At 41.3% G+C, this 23,318-nt stretch overlaps 1 protein-coding gene across 1 annotated transcript in view; it reads left to right on the top strand.

Annotated features, from left to right (window-relative positions):
• Nucleotides 1–23,318, top strand: part of mpped1 (metallophosphoesterase domain containing 1) — a 90,344-nt gene that overhangs the window by 30,252 nt on the left and 36,774 nt on the right. Inside the window, exon 4 of the mRNA XM_032505318.1 lies at nucleotides 4,656–4,881. Within this exon, the coding sequence (XP_032361209.1) occupies nucleotides 4,656–4,881 (226 nt within the window). The remainder of the gene's footprint in view (nucleotides 1–4,655; nucleotides 4,882–23,318) is intronic.

Genomic DNA, 23,318 nt, shown 5'->3' with positions numbered 1-23,318 from the left:
AACAAGTTCCTTCCTGAGGCTATTTTGCAGCGGCACCGTGGCTCTGTCCAGCGCTTAGCGCCGCCCAAGACATTTGGATTGGTTTAAACCAGAGATCTTCAACAGGGGGTACGGGACCCCTAGGTTGTTTTTAGAGTTACTGCAGTGGTGGCCTCCAAATTACTGAACATTTTTTGAGAATTGTTTTTCAAAAACATGAATCAAATATGTTATTGGCAGATGTAAATCAGCCTATTTGTGAATAAAACACATTAATGATATAGGCTTCCTGGCCTAGAGGCAAGGGAGTCACTAAGGTAGCCAGCCACAGATACACATGATCCTATGTTTTCCACATGTATGTTTAACATTAAAACATGATGTATAAATCATTCCAAAAACGATTATTTTAAAAGCTTAGTATTCTATGCAATAAAAGGTGTGTATAAAGGCTTTTGGCCATACTACACTTTATTGTAGGCCCAGTTTAATATGCAATTTAATTTTTTACAATATACTGTATGTAGTAGGGGGTCCCTGCTCCATCTTTCTTTCAGTTAAGAGGTGCTTGGCTTAGAAATTGTTTATTGTTGGAGACCCCTGGTTTAAAGAAATGCCAAAATACCACAGCTTACTTTCTCCTATCAATGAATATTAAGCGGAAGGGCCATGCCTTCTTGCAGAGCTGTGGAGATAGGTCCCCCTTAGATAATATCCCTGACCTGACATGGAGTAGAAAAGATTTTTTGTTTTAAGACTAAAGGATCCTTTATTCTTTGCATCGTGGATGTAGTCTTAGGTCATTTTACACTGCTCCCGTCTTCCAAGACTGTAACAACAAGCTAAACAAGGTAGATATGTGCTCCCATGCAGCTCCTTGGCTTCTTTCCTGGTGAGCAGAAACTGTTATAGTTGTCATTGAGGCTGCAGAGAAAATATGTGTTGTCAGATAAATGTGTAGCATTTTGTCAGCCATTTAAGATGCAATTAAACAAGATCTGCACATGCTCTGATCACCAACCTTGGAAATTTCCAGCCTGAGAATGGCTGTGTGATAAATGCAAGTTAATTCCAACTTGTTCTTAAAACGGCAGTTTTCATATTTCTATGTAAACAAAAAGCTCTAATGTTTGAAGTGTAATGTGAAAAGGGTTATTCATATTGACAAAATCACAAAGGTATTTAATTTGTTTATTAATCCCTGGTGGGGAAATTACAAATTACACTTTGTTAGTAATCACACACAGGCCTGAAATACACACACATGCTCAGGACCTATACATGCACTAATGGAGAGATGTCAGAGTGAGTGGGCTGCCAGCTGAACCAGCGGTTGGGGGGGTATGGTGCCTTGCTCAAGAGCACCTGGCAGTGCCCAGGAGGTGAAGTGGCATCTCTCCAGCCACCAATCCACACTCCGTACTTTTTGGTCCATATGGGGACTTTAACTAGTGTCCCTTGGGTTTCCAACCCAACTCCCTGCGGACTGAGTTACTGCCACCCCATTGCTCACCTCATTAGTTTTCTTTTTGTTTGTATGATCCAAAAATTTAGCATTTGGCATTTAAAGAATCTGACATTTAATATTGGGAATATTATAGAGGGAATAATAGAGGGAATATTGGACTTACATTCATCAGGGGGACAGAAACACAACTCCAAACAGAGCATGTTCTGCTGCCAAATTAATCTATCAGGTTTAGTTTTAAATGCCCTTTAATAATAACAGGGAAAGTTATTGTCACATGAGGACACTTATGTGGTTTGACCCAACCCAACCTAACCCATCCCAACCCAACCTAACCCGTCCCAACCCAACCTAACCCGTCCCAACCCAACCTAACCCATCCCAACCCAACCTAACCCCCACCCAACCACCCAACCAACCCAACCCAACCCAACCCAACCAACCCAACCCAACCCAATCCAACCAACCCAACCCAAACCAAACTCCCTGCGCAGATTTTCAGCTTTTTATGCTACTCATTACCGTAGTCGGGCTGTGATCATGTTTCCCATTGAAAAATATTAGTTTAATATTCATACTCACCACCAGAAAAAAACTGACACGAAAGTGTCAATTTACACGAATCAATAGCTTAAATAACGTGACCATTTCACATTTGCCGTGAGACTGGGTTGGGTATATCCAGGTATATTATGCCTGACAACAATAGAAAGATGAATACCATTAGAAAATGTTTAAATAGATTAGGACCAGTTTACTGAAAATTATTAAGATAATAGACAAATGTCGATATTCTCTATCTGTGTGCTATTTTATCCACGCACAGGAAGTTGAATAAATATCCAGAAGATAGCGGTCACACACAGCAGTACATAGTACAATACAATATTCATGACATTCCACAGACTATAAGAGTGAAAATGAAAATAAAAAATAAATAAAATAATAATAATAATAAACAACGGGGAAATTTGCATGAAGCTGAGCCAATTTGATAAAAAACAAATCGGGTTCAGGCAGAGAATCATAGCTCTTGTTCAATTCAATATTATTCATAGTTTTGAATCATAAGAGAAGTTATCTCTGTTTTTATTTGCAATTTACAGAGACCCAACAGGGTAGAAAGCTCAGACAGAACGTGGCTCTTGGCGGCCTGCCATGTGACACAAGAGAGATAGAGACAGACATATGATTCATAATACTTACAGCAGTGGGCATGATGAACAGAGGCAATTACAATACAATAAAGATAATAGAACTATAAATAGTAATAATAGTAGTCCGTGTTAAAACAAAAATTTTCTACATCTCGTCCCTGCAGCTGCTTCACAGTAAAAGCCTTCCAGTAGTGCCAACAGCTGGGCGGCTTTCAGCTTCAGCTTGTGTTAGCCTGAAACACGAATTTGCCGTTGAATAAAAGTTCGTCCAAATGTAGATGTGTACATTTTACAATTGCGGCTTACGAGTTTCTCAGTGGATATCTTGGACAGGTATCACATGTAGGACTTTTAAATTACTAAAATGACCAGTTCAATGTGTTGAGAGCTGCAGAAAAAGCTGAACAACAGTTTTCCAAGCAGTTTGTGCTGTGCATTCCAATTTTTTGCAGCACTATGGTTCCAAAAGTGTAATGTTTCCGTGACTATTTCTATATTTCCTCTGGTAATACATTTCTCAATATGTGTGAGAAGTAAATATTAGGAATTCAGAAACCACAGTGCAGAAACACATTGATGATACGACGTTTAAGGGATTTAACGCATTTTTATTTAATGCATTTTTGGTAAGAAAACAGCCCTTCAGTCCTTTGTGTGAGATAGATATACAGGTGCTCAGTTGTCCTGTGAGCTCAAATAGGGACTTAATCAAAGATAATGATAACATTTTTATTTTTTAATGAAAGGTATTCCTTTAACCTTGGTTTATCTATGGACTATCGAGCGAACGTTCCTTCAAATGCCAAAGTCTGACGAAAAGCAATCGGAAATATCTTTTGATTGTGCGGTGGTGTGTGTGTCTCTGTGCCTTTGTGGAGGTGTAGCCCCTCATTTACAGGTCTATTTTGGTGTCTGCTTGACAACTAAACACAAGCCCTTCTGCCAAACAAATGGGAACTGGGTTGGGGAGAAGGGGCAGACGCAGCCCAAACTGCAAAGATGGGCACTCTTTGACAGCTTCTTTCATCTTGTTATTATTCCTCCTTCACACTCAAGGATTTTTGGGTTTCCTAAAGTATTTCTGTCGCTCCCTCTTCCTGTCCCTCTCTCTATCCCCTCTGTCTTTCTCTCTTTCTGTTACCGGGCTGTGATTGGCTGTTGTGACAGAGCCATCGTCGGGCTGTCAGCCTCTTCTAAAGCTCAGTTTAATTACTCCTTTTCACTAACATGACACGTTCATGCACAGATGCAGGCAAACTCGCACGCACTCACAAACACACAGGCTGACACACAAACCAATGTGCTCAGCTGCATGCCACGCCGCCCTAGCAGTAATAAAAAAGCCATGGTGACTCGCCGTCAGCCACTCTACCTGACAAAGCAGACCCCCAGATGTTTCCTTAGCAGAGCTTTGAAAACATCATGTAGATTTGTGAAAGGCCGGCGCACCGCTGTGTTTGATGGGTGCAGATCGATCGTGCACCCAGCTGTGCCAGGCTCTGAATAGCCAATTAAATCCATTGAGACAGAATATGGGGAGGGGGTATAAAGGAGTCAGTGTTTGATTGCAGAGGCAATTGCCATAGTCTGTAAATATTCAGTTTGGTTAATATTCTGCACCGTAAACTTCTCAACGATCACTCTGCTTTCCCTCCTCGTCATTCCTCCAGATAAAGATTCCCTGACGAATACGTTTAGCTATGCTTCCATAAACAGAAGACAGCAGTGCACTGGGTTGAGACCTTGACTGATGGAGGGAGGCTAAGACAGATGTACAGATTTGCTAGAAATGGGAAAAGGGGAAAACAATGAGAAAGCCATGTCGCATGTGAATGCCAAGCCGTCTGGGATGGCTTTCATATTGTCCTCTAATTTTCCCCACTCGCTCTACCATTGCGCTTTCCTTTTTCTTGTTTCCTTTGTAGTTCATCATCAAATTCCCCAATCACTCTTTTAATTTCCCTTACTTCTCCTTACCTTTTTCTCCCATTATTCTCCACCTTCTTTTACTACTTTTCACCTATTTACTTCACTCTCTCCTCCCATCCAAGGTACCCTGCCCTACGACATCAAGATAGTAATTGCCGGAAACCACGAGTTGACCTTTGACCAGGAGTTTATGGCTGATCTGATCAAGCAGGACTTCTACTACTTCCCCTCTGCCTCCAAGTTGAAGCCAGAGAATTACGAGAATGTCCAGTCGCTGCTCACTAACTGCATCTACCTGCAGGACTCCGAGGTCACTGTGCGAGGCTTCAGGATCTACGGCGCCCCCTGGTGAGTGACTACTGCCACTGCAATGCACACAAGATCAAACACCTACTGCAGGTACAGAAGTAAGTACTTAGAAAGTACCCGCTTCTACATTTCAAGGTTGCACTTTGGCCCCTACTATGATGCAGCAATTTTTTTTTTTTCAAGAATATCATCACACAAGTATCTCGTAATTACAGAATTGTCAGACCTCAATTTCATTCCCATAGTGTCTTGTATGCGTGGAATGGTCAATGAAACGTTTTGGTAGCCATTGTTGATGAATCCACATTTGTGAGACTTGAGTGCTTGCTTGCTGCCGCTAAGATGCAAGATAAGTAATTTGCTTTTAGTTTTTTTGCCTCTCCGTTTTCAGAAAACCTTTACCACATGTGAAACAACCAACACTAAAAAGAAATATTTCTCTCTAAAGGTCAGCATGTACTGATTGTGTCTTTTTGCACTGCGTCATTTGATGCTTATTTAGCACACACCAGAAATGCCATACAGAGAGTTAAGCTCTGAACACCTTCTTCAAATATTATCAACTGATTGAATGTACATTATCAGTTGTTATCACTACCGTAGATGTGAGGCTGTGTGGCTCTACCTCCTAGTTGGCTCAGTAGGCCGTTATCCTCTAGAAGCAGGCTGGATCAACCATATGTGCCAATTAGAGTGCGGATCGGGCCGGATTTTTCTGTCCGAGCCCGGCCCGCGTCCGACAGAGCAGTAACCGAACCCGACCCGAGCCCGACAGGCATTAAGATATTTATGTCCGAGCCCGACCCTAGCCCACACAGTTAAAATCGCATTTGTTTCTCATACAATGACACATGTACGTTTGTTTTGTGGAAAGCCCGCTTTTATTACAATTGTAGGAAGGCATTCGGAAATGTCAACGATGAGCGCATCAATGCCACGGGGCAACAAGCGCCATTACCTACGTAATAATCTGTTTTAAATTCAAAATGTTCAATGCCTTATCGCGCTGATGTGACCGAGCCCGACCCGAAACCCGAGCATCCTTTCTAAAAATCTGTTCGAACCCGGCCCGGCCCGTCGGGCACCGTCGGGCTCGGGTCGGGTATCCATCCTCTAGTGCCAATATTAGACTGCTCACCTGCAGCGTTGTAAGAGGACGTAGTATAAAGAGTAAAAATGGTTAAGTGTAGTATAAAGAGCAAAAGTCCATGTAAGGAGAATGGTTTGGGTGGTGGATAGGTCAACACAGGGCTTTCACCCGGTAGACCAATGTTTGTGTCATGTGTGAAACCAAAAGTCACCAACTTTTTAAAATTACATAGTAAGTTAACCTTCTTACCTAATGATTTTAACTAATGCCAAGCCAGAATCTTTTCTTAAACCTGAGTAGTTTTGCTATCTATATTATTAAGTTATTTTTCACAACTATACCTGTGTTTTTGTGATGTACGTTGTCCTTTTGAGGCTATTAATATCGACCCTGCTGTAGTGAGCTTGGTGCTTCCTTCTGGGGAATGATGAGGTCAGAATCTAGATGCCAAGGATTCAAGTGTGCATTTTCTACCTTCATATAATCCGTAATTGTTCCGTAAAAGTTTCAGTCAACTTAATTTATATATATCCCATTTTATACCGTACATAGTAAAATGCAACACAATGTGCTTTACATACAAATGACATGATAGCAATCAAAAGCATAATTCAGTGTGGGGGTCTCTCTCAGGTCCTCAGGCAGTGTGTTCAATCTACTTGGGGTATAATAAATACTGCTTTTGTTATTACGAGGAATATTTAAAGGACCTCTGCCTGTGGACCTGAGGGTTCTAGCTGGTTTTGTGTGTAATTAGCATGTTTTTATATACTGAGGTGCAAGATCACTCCGTGTTTGTGTACAAGTACCAGAGTTTTAGAATGAATTATAGTTGAAGGGGAGCCAATACAGAGATCTAAGAACCGCTATAATGTGCTCATACTTTAATTAACAGTTAGAACAAGTACAGCTGCACTTTGAATTAGCTGAAGTCGCTGCACAGCTGAGGCCGGTGAACAGACCATTACAGTATTTTAGTCTGCTAGTTATTGTTGCATGGATTCATTTCTATTTCTATTCATTTTAATGATTACACCCAGATTTCCAGCTTCACTTTTGCTCTCCAGAGACAGAGATCTGAGATGATCTGCAATTTTCTGGCTCTAAACTTATCAAACCAAAGATGAGTATTTCTGTTTTGTCTTTGTTCCAAAGTTCTTTGACATCCAAAGATGAATATCATCAATATGTTGAGTCAGAAAATGTATGGGATTTGCAAGTGGGAGCATATACAGATTGAATAGTAGGTGTCCGAGAATTGGACCTTGGGGCACCCCGCACATAATATTCTGCCCGAGGCAAAGTCTCCAATGGACACAAAAAACTGCCTGTCTTGCAGGTAGCTTTTGAACTAGTTTAGAACTGGGTCAAATAGGCTCCCCCATTTTTCTAACCTCTTTGGTAGAATTTCCTGGTCAACAGTATCAAAAGTGGCACTGAGATCAAGGAGCACAAAAGCAGATAGATTTTTTTTAGTCTGTGCAGACACAACTTTGATGAGTGCTGTTTCTGTGCTATGCTGTGATTGAAAATCTGATTGATAAATGGCTAGTAGGCTGTTTATTGTCAGATTGTTATTGAGGTGAGAGTAAACTGTTTTTCAAGAATTTTGCTGAGGAATGTTATGGAAATGGGCCTATAGTTACAGGTGCTAAGTTGTTATTATAAAAATAATAACAATTTAGCACATACCACTTACACGTACATGTATTGTTGCACGGTTAACAATCTATCTAATGGTTTCATCAGGTCATAATCTAGTTTTGAGACCTTTTCTTGTGTTTATATATTTATGTACTGTTTATTATATTTTAGTCAAATAGCCACATGGCAAATTTGAGGCTAGGTAGTATTGCGCCGTAGAACAAGCTGTACACATTACAAAGTAAGGAGGAGGAATAGGGTCGATCGGGGCCTAACAGATTATTTTTGCCCAAGGCCTCATGATAATGCTCTTCAACTGTTCTCTGTTCAACTTTATCTCTGCATCTTTGAATCATTAAAATAATCATTTATTTGCTTTTTTATTTAGCTGTGTGTGTGTGTGTGTGTGTGTGTGTGTGTGTGTGTGTGTGTGTGTGTGTGTTTGTGTGTTGGTGACAGGTTCCCGGGGCAATGTCTATGGTGTGTTTGTGTGGTGGTGTGTGTGTGTGTGTTGTGTGTGTGTGTTGTTGTGTGGGTGTGTATGTGGTGTGTGTGTGGCCCCCAGTGCAGGATAATTGGTTTGCTGTGATAGCAGCTTCCCCAGAGTTTATTGCTCAAGCCACTGCAGAGAGCTGCCTGAGGTGGACTGACAGGAAGAAGGGAAAGAAGAAGAGAGCAAAAAAAAGTGGGACAAAGAAGAGATGTAGGAAAGAACGAAGTGATGGTGTATGGTATGGAGGAAAAAGACAGACAGACAGACAGACAGACAGACAGACAGAAGGAGATTTAGGAAGAAAATATTTTATTCAGATTCACCGGCTGGCCCTGGCTGGTGTAAGGGCACATGAGGTGAGAAAACAAAGTGTGTGGTTTCTGGTGTGTTGTGTGTGTGGTGCTGTGTGGGGGGTGTGTGTGTGTGTGTGTGTGTGTGTGTGTGTGCGTGCGTGCGTGTGTGTGTGTGTGTGTAAGAATATCTCTGTCTGAATGTGTGAATATGTGCTGTGGGTTTGTGAGTTTAACCACCAGTGTGTGCTCTCACTTGCCTTGGACTGTATGATGCTGTGAGTGTGTGTGTGTGTGTGTGTGTGTGTGTTCCTGCTGCACAGAGGGGCTCCAGCTGGCTCCGTTTGCCCCCCCCCCCTGCACTGTCTGCTCCCCTCTTCCCTCCTACCTTACCTCCTCCTTCTCTGCTTACTTCCATTCTTCCTTCTTATCTTACCCTCTCTGTCTATGCTTCTCTCCTTCATGCATCCTTCATTTATCCATTCTTCTATCCTTTGCTCTTTCTTCTTCTTTCCCTCTACATGCTATATACTTGCTTGTGCCTTTCCTTCCTTCATCAGTTTAGTTGTCTGGTCCTTCAACTCCCTCTGTCCCAATCTTTCTTCATGTGTGCACCCTTTTTCCACCCCTGCCCCTCACCTCCCCAGTCTTGTAGATGGATGACACACACAGCAGCCACCTCCTCCACATGCTCCACTATCTGGCAGGAGTAGCGGGACAGTCCTTGTGCCACGGTGATGCCAAGCTGACGTTGCTTTACAGTGTTGATTACACCCTATTGAATCTAGGTTTAGCTTTCAACATTTTAAGTTTTTATTTAACCAGGAGTAAAGACTCATTAAGATTAAAAATTCTTATTTTCATTAGCATCTCGGCCAAGTCATAGCCTGGCTCCGCCCTCCTACGTACTCACGCTCAATTTTCATTTCCATTCAGTACTACGTCTGGGTTTGCAGTATTTTCCAGTAGTTTTTTTTCCAGCCAATTTTTTTCTAATCAGCAAACAGAGTCTGAGAACAATCACGTAGCGCATGATATACTGTATGTCACAACCAAACGTTAATGAGATGGTAATAAATCTCAGTGCTCTATGGTATATAGTATCTAGCATCTAGCCTGGATAGGTATAGAGCTCAACAGTCAAACTTCTCTCTGGTTCCGTTGCTAATTTTGTCTGTTCAATATCTCCATTGTCGTTTCTTTAAATTATCATATAGAGATTTTAGGCCTGGAACCAAGCCAATCATCTACGAGATGAATCGTGACCATGAAACCTGGGAATCGGCGCCAAAGAGCATTTTGAAAACGGCATTCATGTTCTCCTTTGGGATAAATTCCTGCGCCATCATCAGGTCAAAATCATGATGATGATGATGATGATTTGCTGCAAACGAATGCAGAATCTGTCGCGTCGTCGTGCAGTGGTGATCAGGTGCCACGTAAAATACTTTATATTCCCATGATTGTAAACTTGTTAGTGAGGACTAGATTAGGACTGTATTTAAAGCTGATTCTGGTTTCCAACTTGGCTCCAGGTGTGTCTGTTAAAACCAGACGTTGACAACTTTTCTCTGTTGATGCTTTATTACAATCAAGCATTGGTATTAACATGGGCGTGGGTAGCTCTGCTATGGCTGTGTGTGTGTGTGTGTGTGTGTGTGTGTGTGTGTGTGTGTGTGTGTGTGTGTGTGTGTGTGTGCGTGCGTGTTTGACATAAATAACATTGTAAAGGCTGCCATACACACTGACACACATGGATATATATGGTAGAAAATAATAAAACCAAACCCACTTTTAATTACACTATCTAAATGCAGAGTAACTACTTCAGCAATCAGCATTATGAATCAACAGTCAGGTGCAACCTAGCTAACAGGTAACAAGCTAACTTTTAAATTTGCAAGAACTACAGACCAATACAACAACAGTTGTAAATAAACTGACAACATCAGTTATACGGCTTACAGTTCTGAAGGACTCACACACACAATCATATTGTCATGTGCACCTTAGTACAGAGTACCACAGCAACGAAATACAATATGCCTTATTGCCCTCTCTCAGCACCAGTCAACAGTAACAGTTAACTGTTACTGTTGACTGGTGTTGAGATGATAATGAACTTGAACTTATCCTCTGACTGGACAGCTAGTCTCTAGTGTGGCGTCCGCCTGCTCGCAGTGTGAGGCGTGTATCCGCGTTATTCTCCTATACACACACTCAAAATAACACCTGATAGACAACTTTTTGTACAAAACTAAAGTAACAAGCCAATTTTTCACAGTCAATCCTTAAGCTTAACTGTATGGCTCTCAGTGTGACAACTTCACCTACAGTGAGCTTATCTTCAATGTGTAAATTAAATGTTTGTTTTTTTCACAATAGGACAATATATATACATATATTTGCTGGAGTCCTATCATTAAATAAGCTCAGACGTACAGTATTTTAATTTGTGAATAAAAATTACATCGTTTATGTGGCCCCCCGTACTAACTCCTGGACCCCCTAGGGATTACAGACTCCCTGTTGAATATCTCTGATCCATCTATTTCTTTTCCCATATCCTGTTTTCTGATTGGCTCTGTGTTTCTTCTTTTCTGTCTGTCACCTCGTCACATTCTCCATCCTGTTGTCTGCCCCTGTCTTCATCACCTCCTGTCTCTTTTTGCTCCACGATCAATCTATCCATCTGCATTCACAAGCTGGTTAGTTGTTTCCCTCATTGCTTCATACTCTCCTTTTTCTATATATCACTTTTTCTCTCTCACTCTTATCCGGAAGTATTCTGATGCTGAAAGCTTTTCCAGCCTAAATTAAATTGTGCTTGCTCCATTCTCCTTAAACTCTCCAAATTTTTAACCGCATGCATCGGCGAAGCGAGGGGACGGCGTAGAGAGCTCAGCTCCACTTCGTCCTCCTGACGCTAATGTGAGTTTTTTTGTCCCAAACAAAAGTACAGGGAAGGTAAACTCAGTCTGAGGAGAAAGTAAGTAGGATAGTAGGACGCAACGGAACTCACAGCCCCTGTCACTGCAGAAAACCTGCAACACACACATACAAGAAAAGAGGAAAGCATGCGCATGAGGCGTTATACATGAAGTCACACAGATTGACAAGTAACTAGTGGATTGGACAGTTTTGATGATGTCATCTGCATCATAAGGACAGGGAAATCAAATTTCCTGACTCACTGCAGATCATGCTGCACTGTAACGCTTCTCATGGTGATATATATATATATATCCTCTGGTGTAGGGATAGACCGATTATCTGGGCCGTTTTTTGGCAGTTTGCAGAATATCTGTATCAGCGTTTTATTTGCCTGATAACAGTTACAGTTAATAAATTAAAAAGTGCCCTACTTTGGCTCGGCTACAACTCTGTGTCTGTCCCTCTGCTTTGGTTTCACTCACCACTGAGTTTGACTTAAATGAGAAATCTGGTCAATTTCATAGCTCTGTTGGTTGTAAATTTCGAGTGCTGTCAGTAGAGAGAAAAATAAAACCAATCAGTGCTGACTACACCGTGTTATCCTCCTGCTAGAGTTAGCACCCAACAGGCTTAAACAGGGTAAGTTTTTAACTTGTTTTCACTCGGAAGGAATCTCTACATATGGGTAGGCACTTGTAATGAGATTCCGAACATGTTTAGAGGCTAAAAACAGGTTTAAAACTTGCCCTGTTCAAGCCTGTTGGATGCTATCGCTAGCAAAAGGATAACATTGTTTTATTTTTTTCCTCTACTGACAGACCTCCACATTTAAAAACAACAGCTACGTATTGAAATTAACTGGAATTGTCCTTTAATCCCCCCCCAACACTATCTGACTATCTTCTACTGAGTTTCTCATTTATTAAATAATTGCTAAGTTTTGTGTTGGACTCTGTAACATTCCAAAATCTTAATTTTGACCTAAAGATTTTCATTTTCACTGTAAATGCATATAGGTTCCAAATACTGGTTTCAGTAACTACTACTAATCGGGATCAATATCAACCTTGAAAAAGCAGTATGGGTCAATCCTTATTCTGGTGTCACAAAGAGCTCCCAGAATTAACTGATTATGAGCTGTATTATCACACTGACAATTCAGTTTGGTCGAGCCAGGTGGAAAAAGAGGCGTCTTGTACAGCAGAATTACACAGCGGGGGGTATTACTTTCAGAGCACTATAGTATATGTCACACACACCACCGTGAACCACAACACAGGCTGCTTGGAGGGCCCAGCTTTCAACCGGTCCCAATCCAATTAATCGGCCCGCATCAGAGTACTGATTGACAGCTTTCACACCAACCCAAACAAACTGCGCTGAAAGGTAACTACCATTCTTTTTCAACCTGGACCCTATTGCCCTATGTCTTTTGTGTCTAACTGACTGATGAAAACACCAGTCTCTGACATGGGTCCAGTGTTCAGCGAGAGCGCTGCAGTTGATAGCAAATAGACAAGCTAATATATAGAGCCATTGTCCAGCTTGTATTTACCTTCACAAAAGTATTTCTGTGAGCCCACAAATATATGTTACTTGAGTATTTTGAGTAATGTGGATACACTGAAACTGTTACGGAAATCCCAGTGTGTTGTAAGATTTCTGACTTTGTTAACCTTTCTTGTTTTTACAACTACAGCACCAAACTCAGTAGTGAAGTAGGACAATAAATAAAAGCTCCATTGTATACAATTAATTTAGAAAAGGAAATCAATGAAGTGTATGGGTGTGCAAAAGCTTTTATTTATTTGCTAAACAAATACATTCCAGCAAGGAAGAAAAATGTTCTGTAGCTATATTTAGGCTACCATTTTTCCTCCACCAAAGAAAAAGTATTGCGTTTACTCCCTCAGTGAGCCTTTACTGCAAGATTTATTTTCCTCAGACTAAGAATAAATAGTGATGCCAGTGGGGTAAGAGATTTCCAGTTGTTCCCAGTGGATTGCATTTTAAGTAATGATTTCTGCTGCAGACTTCCTCACTTGTAAAACTATAGGACATCACAGATTTCTGTAAATGACAAGTTCAGATGGAGACAATCCAGCATTTCCGTTCCATTTTATTAGCATAGAATTATAAGGTATTATCTGTCTTTCATTTATTAATCAAAATTGAGCTCCATCTTTCTCTCACTGGACCAAATGGTGCTTTTAAAAAAAAGTTTTTGAAACGAGATATTCGCACAGAAAGTACATAATAGTTTCACCAGCTGGTTTCACAGATCTTGGATGCTCAAGATCTCAGAACTATTCTTTACTCATAATTTAGCAGCTAAGATTCTAGGCAGCCTCGGCAGATTACATCGGAGTCATTATTAATAATGAGCTGCATGGCCGGGACACGCAGCTTTGCCCATTCGTGGAGCTGCGACCCTCTGCTAGCACAAACACAGCCATGAGTATGAGTGTCTCGCTCTGGGCAAGTTTTTCATCAGCGGCCAATTAAGAACGAACTTATGTTCAATAGGAAAAAGAGTGGAAACATGATTCATTCTTTTGAATCTACTTTATTATTTAACTTTATTTTAACAGGGAAAACAGACTGAGACCTTGAGCTCTTTTACGGCTGTGCCCTGTGTAAACATCTCAACAAGTACAGGTTTTTTTTTCAACTTCCCTCGCTGCTAAATGGCTACTTAAAGCTGCTTTAGTTTGCGCCTAACTACTTGGTGCTTAGTTTTGCGCTAACTTCTGCTGCTTGAGTTGCTCCTGACTGCGTGCGGCTGCATTGATGCAACCTCACTGGGGATCAATCTTGCTCTGCTTTTGAAAAAATGAAAGCTCATATTGGCCGATCTGGAATCTTGGCCCTTATGAGGTCATAAGGGGCAAGGTTACCTCCCCTTCCTCTGCTTTGCCCACCCAGAGAATTTGGCCCACCCATGAGAGAGAGACATCATGGCTTTCAAACGAGCAAAGTGACAGTTGGTCAAGGCCACACCCACAACAATTATTGGTTTCCGCCACACAATACACAATGAAATGGTAATAGTAATCTACGGTGGTCGACAGGGGCAAACACACTGCAACTGAATGCAACCCACGCATATAGACAAAACACAAGCACATTGAAAAAAACATCTTCATAAATTTGACAAGTTTAAAATGCAACTTATTCTCAAACAATATACAGTACGTGCTAGGGTGTCCCTGATCCGTGTCTCTCAGTTATGGGGTCTACCCTTCACAATCTAATGCCTAGATCATTCTGTAAAAAAAAAATTTCAGCCATTGGTCTAAATGTAATAAATCTCTAACTTTCCAAAGTTAGTGATGCATTTTGGAAAGATGGATATATCTGATTTAATTTGTTATACCACCTCACCTTTGTAGGGGCTCAGCATTAAAGTCTCAGAATTGTTGGTGTCTTTCTAGTTACAAAACTCTGTGTTTCCCATAACACAATGGTCCAAAATGACGTTAAAATTGCAATGTTAGCTCGGTAGAATAACGTAAAAAGAAATTGCGTTCAAAGACTGCCAGGCACACCTAAAGCTCTGATCCTAGCATCGCCCCTGGTGAGCGTACAACTACAATATTTCATTTTAAAACTATTCACATTTTGGCTGGACATGCGCCATATCTTTTAAATGGAGTTTTGTCAGAAAGGTGCAACAGATCCCTATTTTTACCCCCAATGCATTTATTTCTATAGACATCAATCCTCTACAAAACAGCTCACAAATATATTTAGCTTCAAAAACCTCATTCTTTTCCTAAAAAGACTGGTTGCTGTAGTTTTTATTCAAACAGACAGTAGGATGAAGTGCATTTGTTGGGGACAAGCGGCAAATTTATTCACATTTAGTGTTGCAGTGAGTATTTGTGGCAGCAGGATCTGGAATTGTATCAAATAAAGTGCAGTTTTTGTGTGTGTGTGTGTGTGTGTGTGTGTGTTAATGGTAATGAAGGAACATCCTGTGCAACTGATGTGATTTTAACAAAAGATTATGGCACAGAAGAACGATACATCAGGTTTTGATACACACACAATACTTGTGAGTATATATGTTCCTTGGTTTGGGTATTTTTGTGGAAAAAAAACTAGAATATCACCAGCCTCCTTCTTAAAAAATCTAGCCTATTTTCCAGGCGACAGCAGACATGTCAAACCTTGACAAGAGACAATTTGGCTCGAGGGTCTTTGACAGATGCTTGGAATAATTGAATTTTAGGGGGCAGCCCTAATAACTTTAAAACTAATAGGGTGAGAGACTTGATTCCAAATCCTAGGGGGATGTTTAGAAGGGTCAAGTCTAACTGGGAGAGACTTGTTCATTGGTTGAAAGTTGTTACCGTCTGGTCTTTGAGCACTATTTTTTTTTTTTTCAAAACAGGAAGGTTGAGACAGAGACAGAGAGAAATAGCAAGTGAGGACGGGCAAGGGGGCAGATGGGGAGAGAGGAGGCAAAATGTCTATATAGGCTGGTACTAATGGGTTAAATCTGTTTAAATGTGTCTAAAGGTGGTCTCTGAAGAAAAGAAAGACAGGCAGGAGAGACGGACAGCTTGTTCACACACACGCGCACACTCAAATAGACAGAGGGATGAGAGACAAAGTAGTGTGTTTGTTGATGGGGGATTTTTCTTCTTTAAATGAAAACGGCAGAAATGTATCGCTCCCCACTGCCCCGCGTGGAATAATTAAGGACGGAGATGCAAAAGACTCCTTAATTAGATTTTTTAATTATTGAGGCTTCACTTCTCCTTCTATAGTGGCCCAATTAAGAAAGCTCATCAAAAACTAAAGAGATGAAGAGAGGCCTCCTCCTCTCAACACCCCACTCCCCTCCACCAGCCCCCATCTCGTCTTCTTCCTACACCCCCCCCCCCCCCCCCCCCCCCCCCCCCCCCCCCCCCACACACACACACACACACACACACACACTCTCTCATTTGACAGAAATGGACTACCTGTGCTCCGTTTGATAGCTTGTCCTCGTTGATGAGCGAGAAATGGAAGGGACTCTCGCCGACTTTAATTAACTTGCTTGTTTTCGCGGCCCCGGTGAAAGTAAAGAGAAAAGGAGGGAGAGTGGAAAAAAAAGGAGAAGTAAAATGCAGCGGTGGCATGCAAAGCTTTCCCTTTCATGATAATGAGTCTAATGATGGTGGAGATGGCATGAAGGTAATTTGACCATCTTTCTCTTTTCTGAGCGCTTGGCGTCGTCTTTGTTCTCCCTCTGATGAGGAGACACTTCAGAGAAAGAGAAGTTTAAATGAAAAGACTGAATGAGTGACAAATCCGACTTCTTAAAGTTCCTACCGGTGGCACTGCATGTTTTAGCCCATTAACTACAAATTGTGTTTAGTTTGCGTTACTGCTAAACGTGTTCTGAAACATTCTACCAGGTTTTAGACTGATTTCCTTCCTTGCAGGCAGCCATTGGTTTCACTTCATTTCAGGAAGCTATGAAAATCAACTTGCAGAAACTAGCTAATCCATCAGCGTGAACATTTAGTGCCTGGCCTTTGTTTTACACTGTCATCATGTGATAATGTGCTTGAAAGCGGCGACCATTGAAGAACATACCCTGTCGGTGTGTTTGAGGTCTTTTCAAGGTGTGAGAAATGGCCTGAAAGACAATAAGCAAATACAGACGCTGTGATGTGATGAAGGATCTGGCTATTTTCTGCACTGAAGAGGCTGCAGTTTGGCCGCCAACTCTCAAATCTTGGGTGTTGGAGTTTCATTAAATTGCTCAGGAGGAAAACAAAAGCATGGGCCATTTTTTCTAATTCTTCAAATTAAAAGTTCCTAAGAAGCGACCACCTGTGGTTGTGCAAATAACGACTCCCTCAGAGGCAAAGACGTCACGAGTGTAATATTACACAGCCGTTTTACCTCTCATGAGTTATTAGTTTCAAATCAATGTAGCTGAATAGAAATCAACTCTGTTCATCTGAGCAGAATGGTCGAGTGGCAGTATTTTACAGTGCAGGTCACAGTTTGTCCATAAACAAACACTGCAGCTCCTCGACACCTAAGAAGTTCCCAGGTCTTGCTTCCCAGCTGCTGGGCAAAAGTGAAGGGAGAGTCAAACCGTAGCAGATACTGAATGTATTTATTCTGGCCGTTTTTCGGGCCTAAATAATCTTGTGTTTACGTGCATATAGTCAAAATAATGGACTTATAGTATGTGTCCACTGTCAGCTTCATTTCCACGCTTCCCATTCATTTCCATGACACTAGACGTGCAACGCGTTCGCCGCAACGTTATGCAAATGAGCTCACGGAAATATGTAAAACTGACAGTTGTCGATATGAAGTGACAACAGATATTCCTCACTTAAATGACTAGCCGCCATTATGGTCTGTTTTAACCCTCCTGTTGTCCTCGGGTCAAATTTGACCCCTTTTAAAAATGTCTATATCTGAAATATGGATATCTTTTTAACCAAATTGCCACAAAAAATGGCTTGGATTCCTTACAACGCTCTTTGCAAATACAACTGATCACTTTCAGTCCTGACTAAACTCATCTGTACATTCCTCTGAGCTTAACTATTAGTCAAAATTATTCATAATTTCTGCTTTTTTAACTCAAATATTAGGTATAATTCTATGTAAATGAGGGTTATTGACCCTGAATTCCAAAAAGTAGTGTAAAACTAGTAGTAGTAAGGTGGTGTTGGTGAAAACTTAAAAAAGGTCTGAAAAAAGAGTTTTTTGACCAGGGAGGACAACACAAGAGTTAAAATCCATGAACACACAGCCCCGCATGACGCATTTGTCCAATCAGGTGCAGTCATTGACAAAACACCAACGATACCCATTTTTTGAAGCACTGTACACATCGCCAGTTGAGAGCACTTTACTGGCAGTGTCTTAATTGTTTTTGCGAGTAACCAACCTTAGGTCTTCTAGCTATATGTAATTCAATGTGAGTACACAAATGTTGAAATTACATAAAATGCCTGTCCCTTGTCGCCTGAAGCTAATGCTTAGCTACATGTTGAGGAGAAAATTAACCAACTCTGAGTCATTTTGGGCTCTAAACTGTCTCCATCTTTCTGTCTTACATCTCCAATATTTACCCGGGGTTGGTGACGTCTCTGGTCATGCAACTGTTAGAAACACTGATGTTGTGGTTTGTTTTGTGTGTCTTGTTATAACATTTTAATTTTTTCAAATAGTTTAAGAAGTTCAAGTCTCAAGTTCAAGTACCTTGAATTTTAGAAAATCCCTTTTTTTAACGTGGTATCAAAATTGGCATCGATAATTGTGTTATTTTGCGTGTATTTTTTTAGATCAGAAACATGCAGCTGCCAAAAATGCTCTTGATACCTCTCAGTTAGATACCTTTCTAAGTGGTAATCCGTAGTCTACTAAAAATAGGACCCGGCCATATGAAGAGATTTATTCCTAGGCCCAGGTTTCGAATCCCAGTTTCCTGCATGTCTTCCCCCTCTCTCTCCCCTTCCTTGTCTGAGCTGTCCTGTTGATTTAAGGTGGATATTTCTAAATAATAATAATAACTGAAACCAATAGAAGACTGGGGGGAAGGAAATGAATGTAGGTATGCTTTGCAATACTGTCGGAAGTAATGTAATGTCTGCACGGCTTGTAGCCAATGGGCTGTAACATGCAGCGCCGGCGGTGTGTTCCTTTAGAGATGTGCAGAGACAGAGAGACGTACAGTTGGGAGTTCATGCTTTTCTGGGCCTCCTCACCAGAGCCCACACTAAATTAACATTGGATACACTTCGAGACTCCCAAATCCCCCCTGGGCCTGTCCTCTCTCCTCTCTCTCTCTCCTCTTCTCCACCATTTGTTCATTCCTCCATCTCCCACCTCCATCCCCGTAGCACTTACATTCCCACAGGACTCAAATAAAGTAGCCTACGAACACTGAACATTAATAAACTGGTACTTAAGGGGTTTGGTGGAGGAAAGAAAACAATTGTCCTACTTTAACACTTGTCACTTCCCCACCCTCTCACACACACACCCCTTCTGTTTTTCCTATTCTTCTCAAACTTCATCTTCTCCTCCCTCCTAAGTGTCTGCCAGTCTGCAGCCCTGTAGCTGAATAAACAGTCATAACGGGAGGAAGAACAGACGAGAGGACATTTACTGTGTCGTTTCCCTGGAGGAATTTCTCTTTAAATTACCTGTTAAATGGCCTCCAGGGGCAGGACTTCAATGTGCGTGGGTGTGTGTGTCAGCATGTGTGTGTTATGGCACGCTACGGGGCATTTTCCTCCATTTCACACATGCCTTCCCTCCCCAAGGCATGTGGCATTGTCGAAGAGAAAAACTGGATTATAGTGATTCTGTCCGTATGTTTCTTCTCGCCTCAGTCACTCTCTTCTTTCCTCTTACACACACACACACAGACACACACACACCGCATCCCACCTCTTCTTCTTTCCGTCTCGCCAGTTCATCAGCGAGCGGTTATGTTCGGTGTTTGACCACAGAGTCAGAGGGGTCGGGATGCCATGGACACTGCAAAAAGTGTCCGCGCCCGGAAGTCATATTGTCTCTTTCTGTCTTTCTCGTCACATGCTTGAAAGCAGCAAATGAGAGGACTCTTTCTCTAAATACAGTTTTGTTTATCGCAGTAATTTTCCACAAAGAAATGTGTTCACTGTGAAACAACGCAGATTAACTTGGATTGATCCACTTGCATTAAAATGAGCCTTTCAAGCAAGATAAACATGTTGATGTACCGAAATTAGGGCACATTGTCTCACTGATTTTCTTTGGAGCGAATACAGACAAACACATTTGACAGTTTTTGGGGTTATTTAATTATGATTACTGGTCAATTTTTTTTTTTTTTTTAATTGACAAAGCATTATTAACACATGCAAGAGACAAAGTGAGACTTGTTTTCCATTTTGGTCTGCTAAAGATGATCCTTTATTTGCTGGTTAGCTTTCAGTACCCTTTGGCTGTGGATGCAGGAGAAAGAACGCTTGTCCACTAATGGGACAGTCAGTGATTTGGTCCTTGGCCCTTGCAGTCAATGTGTCAAAGTGTCCTTGCCGATCCTTGCCATCGATGTGTGAATGTTTATCTGATGAGCAGGTGGCACCTTGTCTAGTAGCCTGTACAGCCTATTTTTCTTTCACCATGCAACAAACTTTTTTTACCCTCCTGTCGTCCTCGAGTCAAATTTTCAAAAACTTTCCATATTTTAGAAATGGGATTTCTTTAATAGGTTTCTTTAACCCCCCCCCAAAAAAACAAAATCAGTTTACTACTTTCATTACATTTGGGTGTTTCATTCAATTCTATAGCATTTAAAAAAAAATCAAAAATCAAAGAAAATTCTAAAAAATGTTTGAAAGTTTTCATTTTAAATTTTGACCCAGTAAGACGAAAAACTGCATGGTCGATGGGATGACAAGACAAGGGTTAAGTTACCTTTTATTTGGTCTAAATAATATTGTTTTCAAAGGGTAAATTGTATTTTTTTCTACTTGGAACCCATTTCCCCATGTATTTGTGTCTAATAGACCAATTTGACCAAATGTCGCCCATCCCTGCGATCTCGCTCAATGCAGGACCAATTTCAAAGATTTTGTGTCACGTCAGTCTATTAGGCACAAATGCATTGGTAAGTTTGAGAAAGAAAACTACCCTCTAACTGTTTACCTGATAGTATTAATCGGTCAAAATTTGTAATACACGTTAATGTTTTGACTACTAAATTTGGAATTCTGTTTTAATATGAAAATAATTTAATTTTTATTTTTTATCTGTTCTACATGTACTTTGAAATTGATGTTTTTCAAGTTTTTAAATCACCCAAATTCTGCTCATTTTCAGGTTCATAATTGTTTTGAGGTTGTACCAGAATAGGTTTTCATGGTTTTATTTCCAAAAAACACCATATTTTTGTTGTACTGCACATTGCTGCAGATCCTGTTTTCACCCTGTGTGTATAGGGCTCTGTTTTAGCTACAGAGTGAAACATCTTCCTTCAATCCTATCTTTGTTGGGAGCTGCACATGCTCAGTAGCTCAATGAGATCCCATCAGCTAGATAACTTTCTCCAACTTTAGTCAGTCCAAGGCAGGATTAGCTGGGATACTTCTTCTAGACAAGGCCATTTGTGGAATACCTGCAGAACAGCGACAGGAAGTAGTTCTTCTGGAGATTATGGTCAACTAGTTACTGTTGTAGCAGTGTTTTGCCATTGAGAAAAAGCTAGCATGCTACAGTTAGCTAGCCATCTCGTCTCGGCTAGTGACTTAGAAAGGCTGTGGAGATGTTGAACAGCTCACCCAGAGACTTAAGGCCGAGGACATTCAGAAACCAGATCTCACTCAAAACAGCATGGGTAGTTTATTTTTCTAAGTTGTATGCATGTGGAAGCACCAGACACACAAAATAACACCCCAAATCCAAGATTTTTCTAAACCGTGCGCTTAGAGGGTTAAAATAGGGCCCTCTGTCTTTAAAGGTAACCTCAGCCTTCCAGAAACAAATGATTGGGTTTTGATTGATATTCATTTGAAGAAGCCAGATCTGTCTTTTGTTTAATAATCACAGTTCCCGTTCACAAGACAAGGACTATAGCTTGCCAAAGATTTGTCTGATATTTGAGAAGTTCGTTGTTCTATGTTATACCTAAACAGGAAGCTTCCTTGGCGTTGAGATAGCTGTAACATGTCTTGATGCTGCAATGCATATTCTGGTCTGCTTTGATGGATTTTTTCCTGGTAATTGCTGAATGTCAGTGCTCTAGTATTTCTAGTGTGGCTCTGCTGGAAATGTCTCAGAAGAACGTTGTGTTGTTTGCCAGTTAATTACTCATCCCAGCCAGTTTATTTTTAATCAAGTGCTTCAAGTGCTTTTGGGTGGATTTTCCCTTTAAATTTAATCAAATGGTCTGTTAAAATGGGTATTTTTCCAAGAACTGATTTGCATTTGAAACGAGAGTAAGAATTTGAGTTGTTTCAATGAAATTGTTATTGATTCTTTATTTCTAACTTAATACAACATATGATGCATAGTTTCTTGCACAACATTATTTGAATGGAAAACAAGGAAGACAAATGGTAAACAGGTTAAAACTTCAGATCTCCATTTCAAAGCGCTTGTATTGTGAACAGGATATTTTTTGCAGCGTGTTGTGACCACAGGACATGTCTCATCCTTCCCTCCAGGGCAGATCACTGCTCCGCGCCGCAGTGTGTCCCTTCTGCCACATTGGGCTAACAGTTCTTGCCACTTGCCCCCACCCTATCCCGGATGAAGGAGAGGGAGCCATCCTTCCACCCCGCCTTCCACCACGTTGCCCACCCAACACCTCCTCCACTTCCCCCCGAACAAGCCACCAACTCTGGGTGATCTGACTAATCTCCACCATTCACACACTGAAGTGCAGAAGACCAGAGGAGAGGGTGGGGTCGGGGTTGGGGGGTGGGGACTCCCTTTCCCTTTCCCTTTTTTTCTATTGTCTTTCTGTTCCTTTTTTCCTCCTCTCCCCCGCCCCTCGTTTCCTTCTCTCCACCGGAGAACTTTGAAATAATTTGCGTCTCGTGGGTTTTCTACACATTCTAATTTCCAACTAAATGGGACATCTGTTTGAGAAAAGGAAGATTTGCCACGGTTGCCAAGGCAACTATCACTCTGAAAAGAAGAGGGGGGAGGGAGGGGGGCAGGTTGCAGGAGGAAAGGAGAAAAAAAACAGCTTTTATGGACAGAATTAGACGTTGGTGGAATATTATCCCTGCAAGACAAACAGCAGTGGGGCTTGTTCTCTCTTTCTCTTTCTCTCTTCCCGTCCCTCTTCATGTCATCCTCCCTCTCTGTCGCTTTATCATTGCTCCTTCCACTTTCTCATCTCCCACTGTCTGTCTGTCTTTCTGTCTGTCTCTGGGCTCTTTTCTCTTTCGTCACACTCTCATGTACCCCTCCCCTTTCCCCGTTTCCCTTTCTTACCCTCTTTTGTATTTCTATCCCACACGCTGCAGCATCATCAGAAATATCATTGTGAAATCTGCCT

Source organism: Etheostoma spectabile, chromosome 23 (assembly GCF_008692095.1).
Source record: "Etheostoma spectabile isolate EspeVRDwgs_2016 chromosome 23, UIUC_Espe_1.0, whole genome shotgun sequence".
NCBI classification, from domain to species: domain Eukaryota; kingdom Metazoa; phylum Chordata; class Actinopteri; order Perciformes; family Percidae; genus Etheostoma; species Etheostoma spectabile.
The sequence above is the reverse complement of the archived record's forward strand: the minus strand, read 5'-3'. Positions and strand labels throughout refer to the sequence as shown.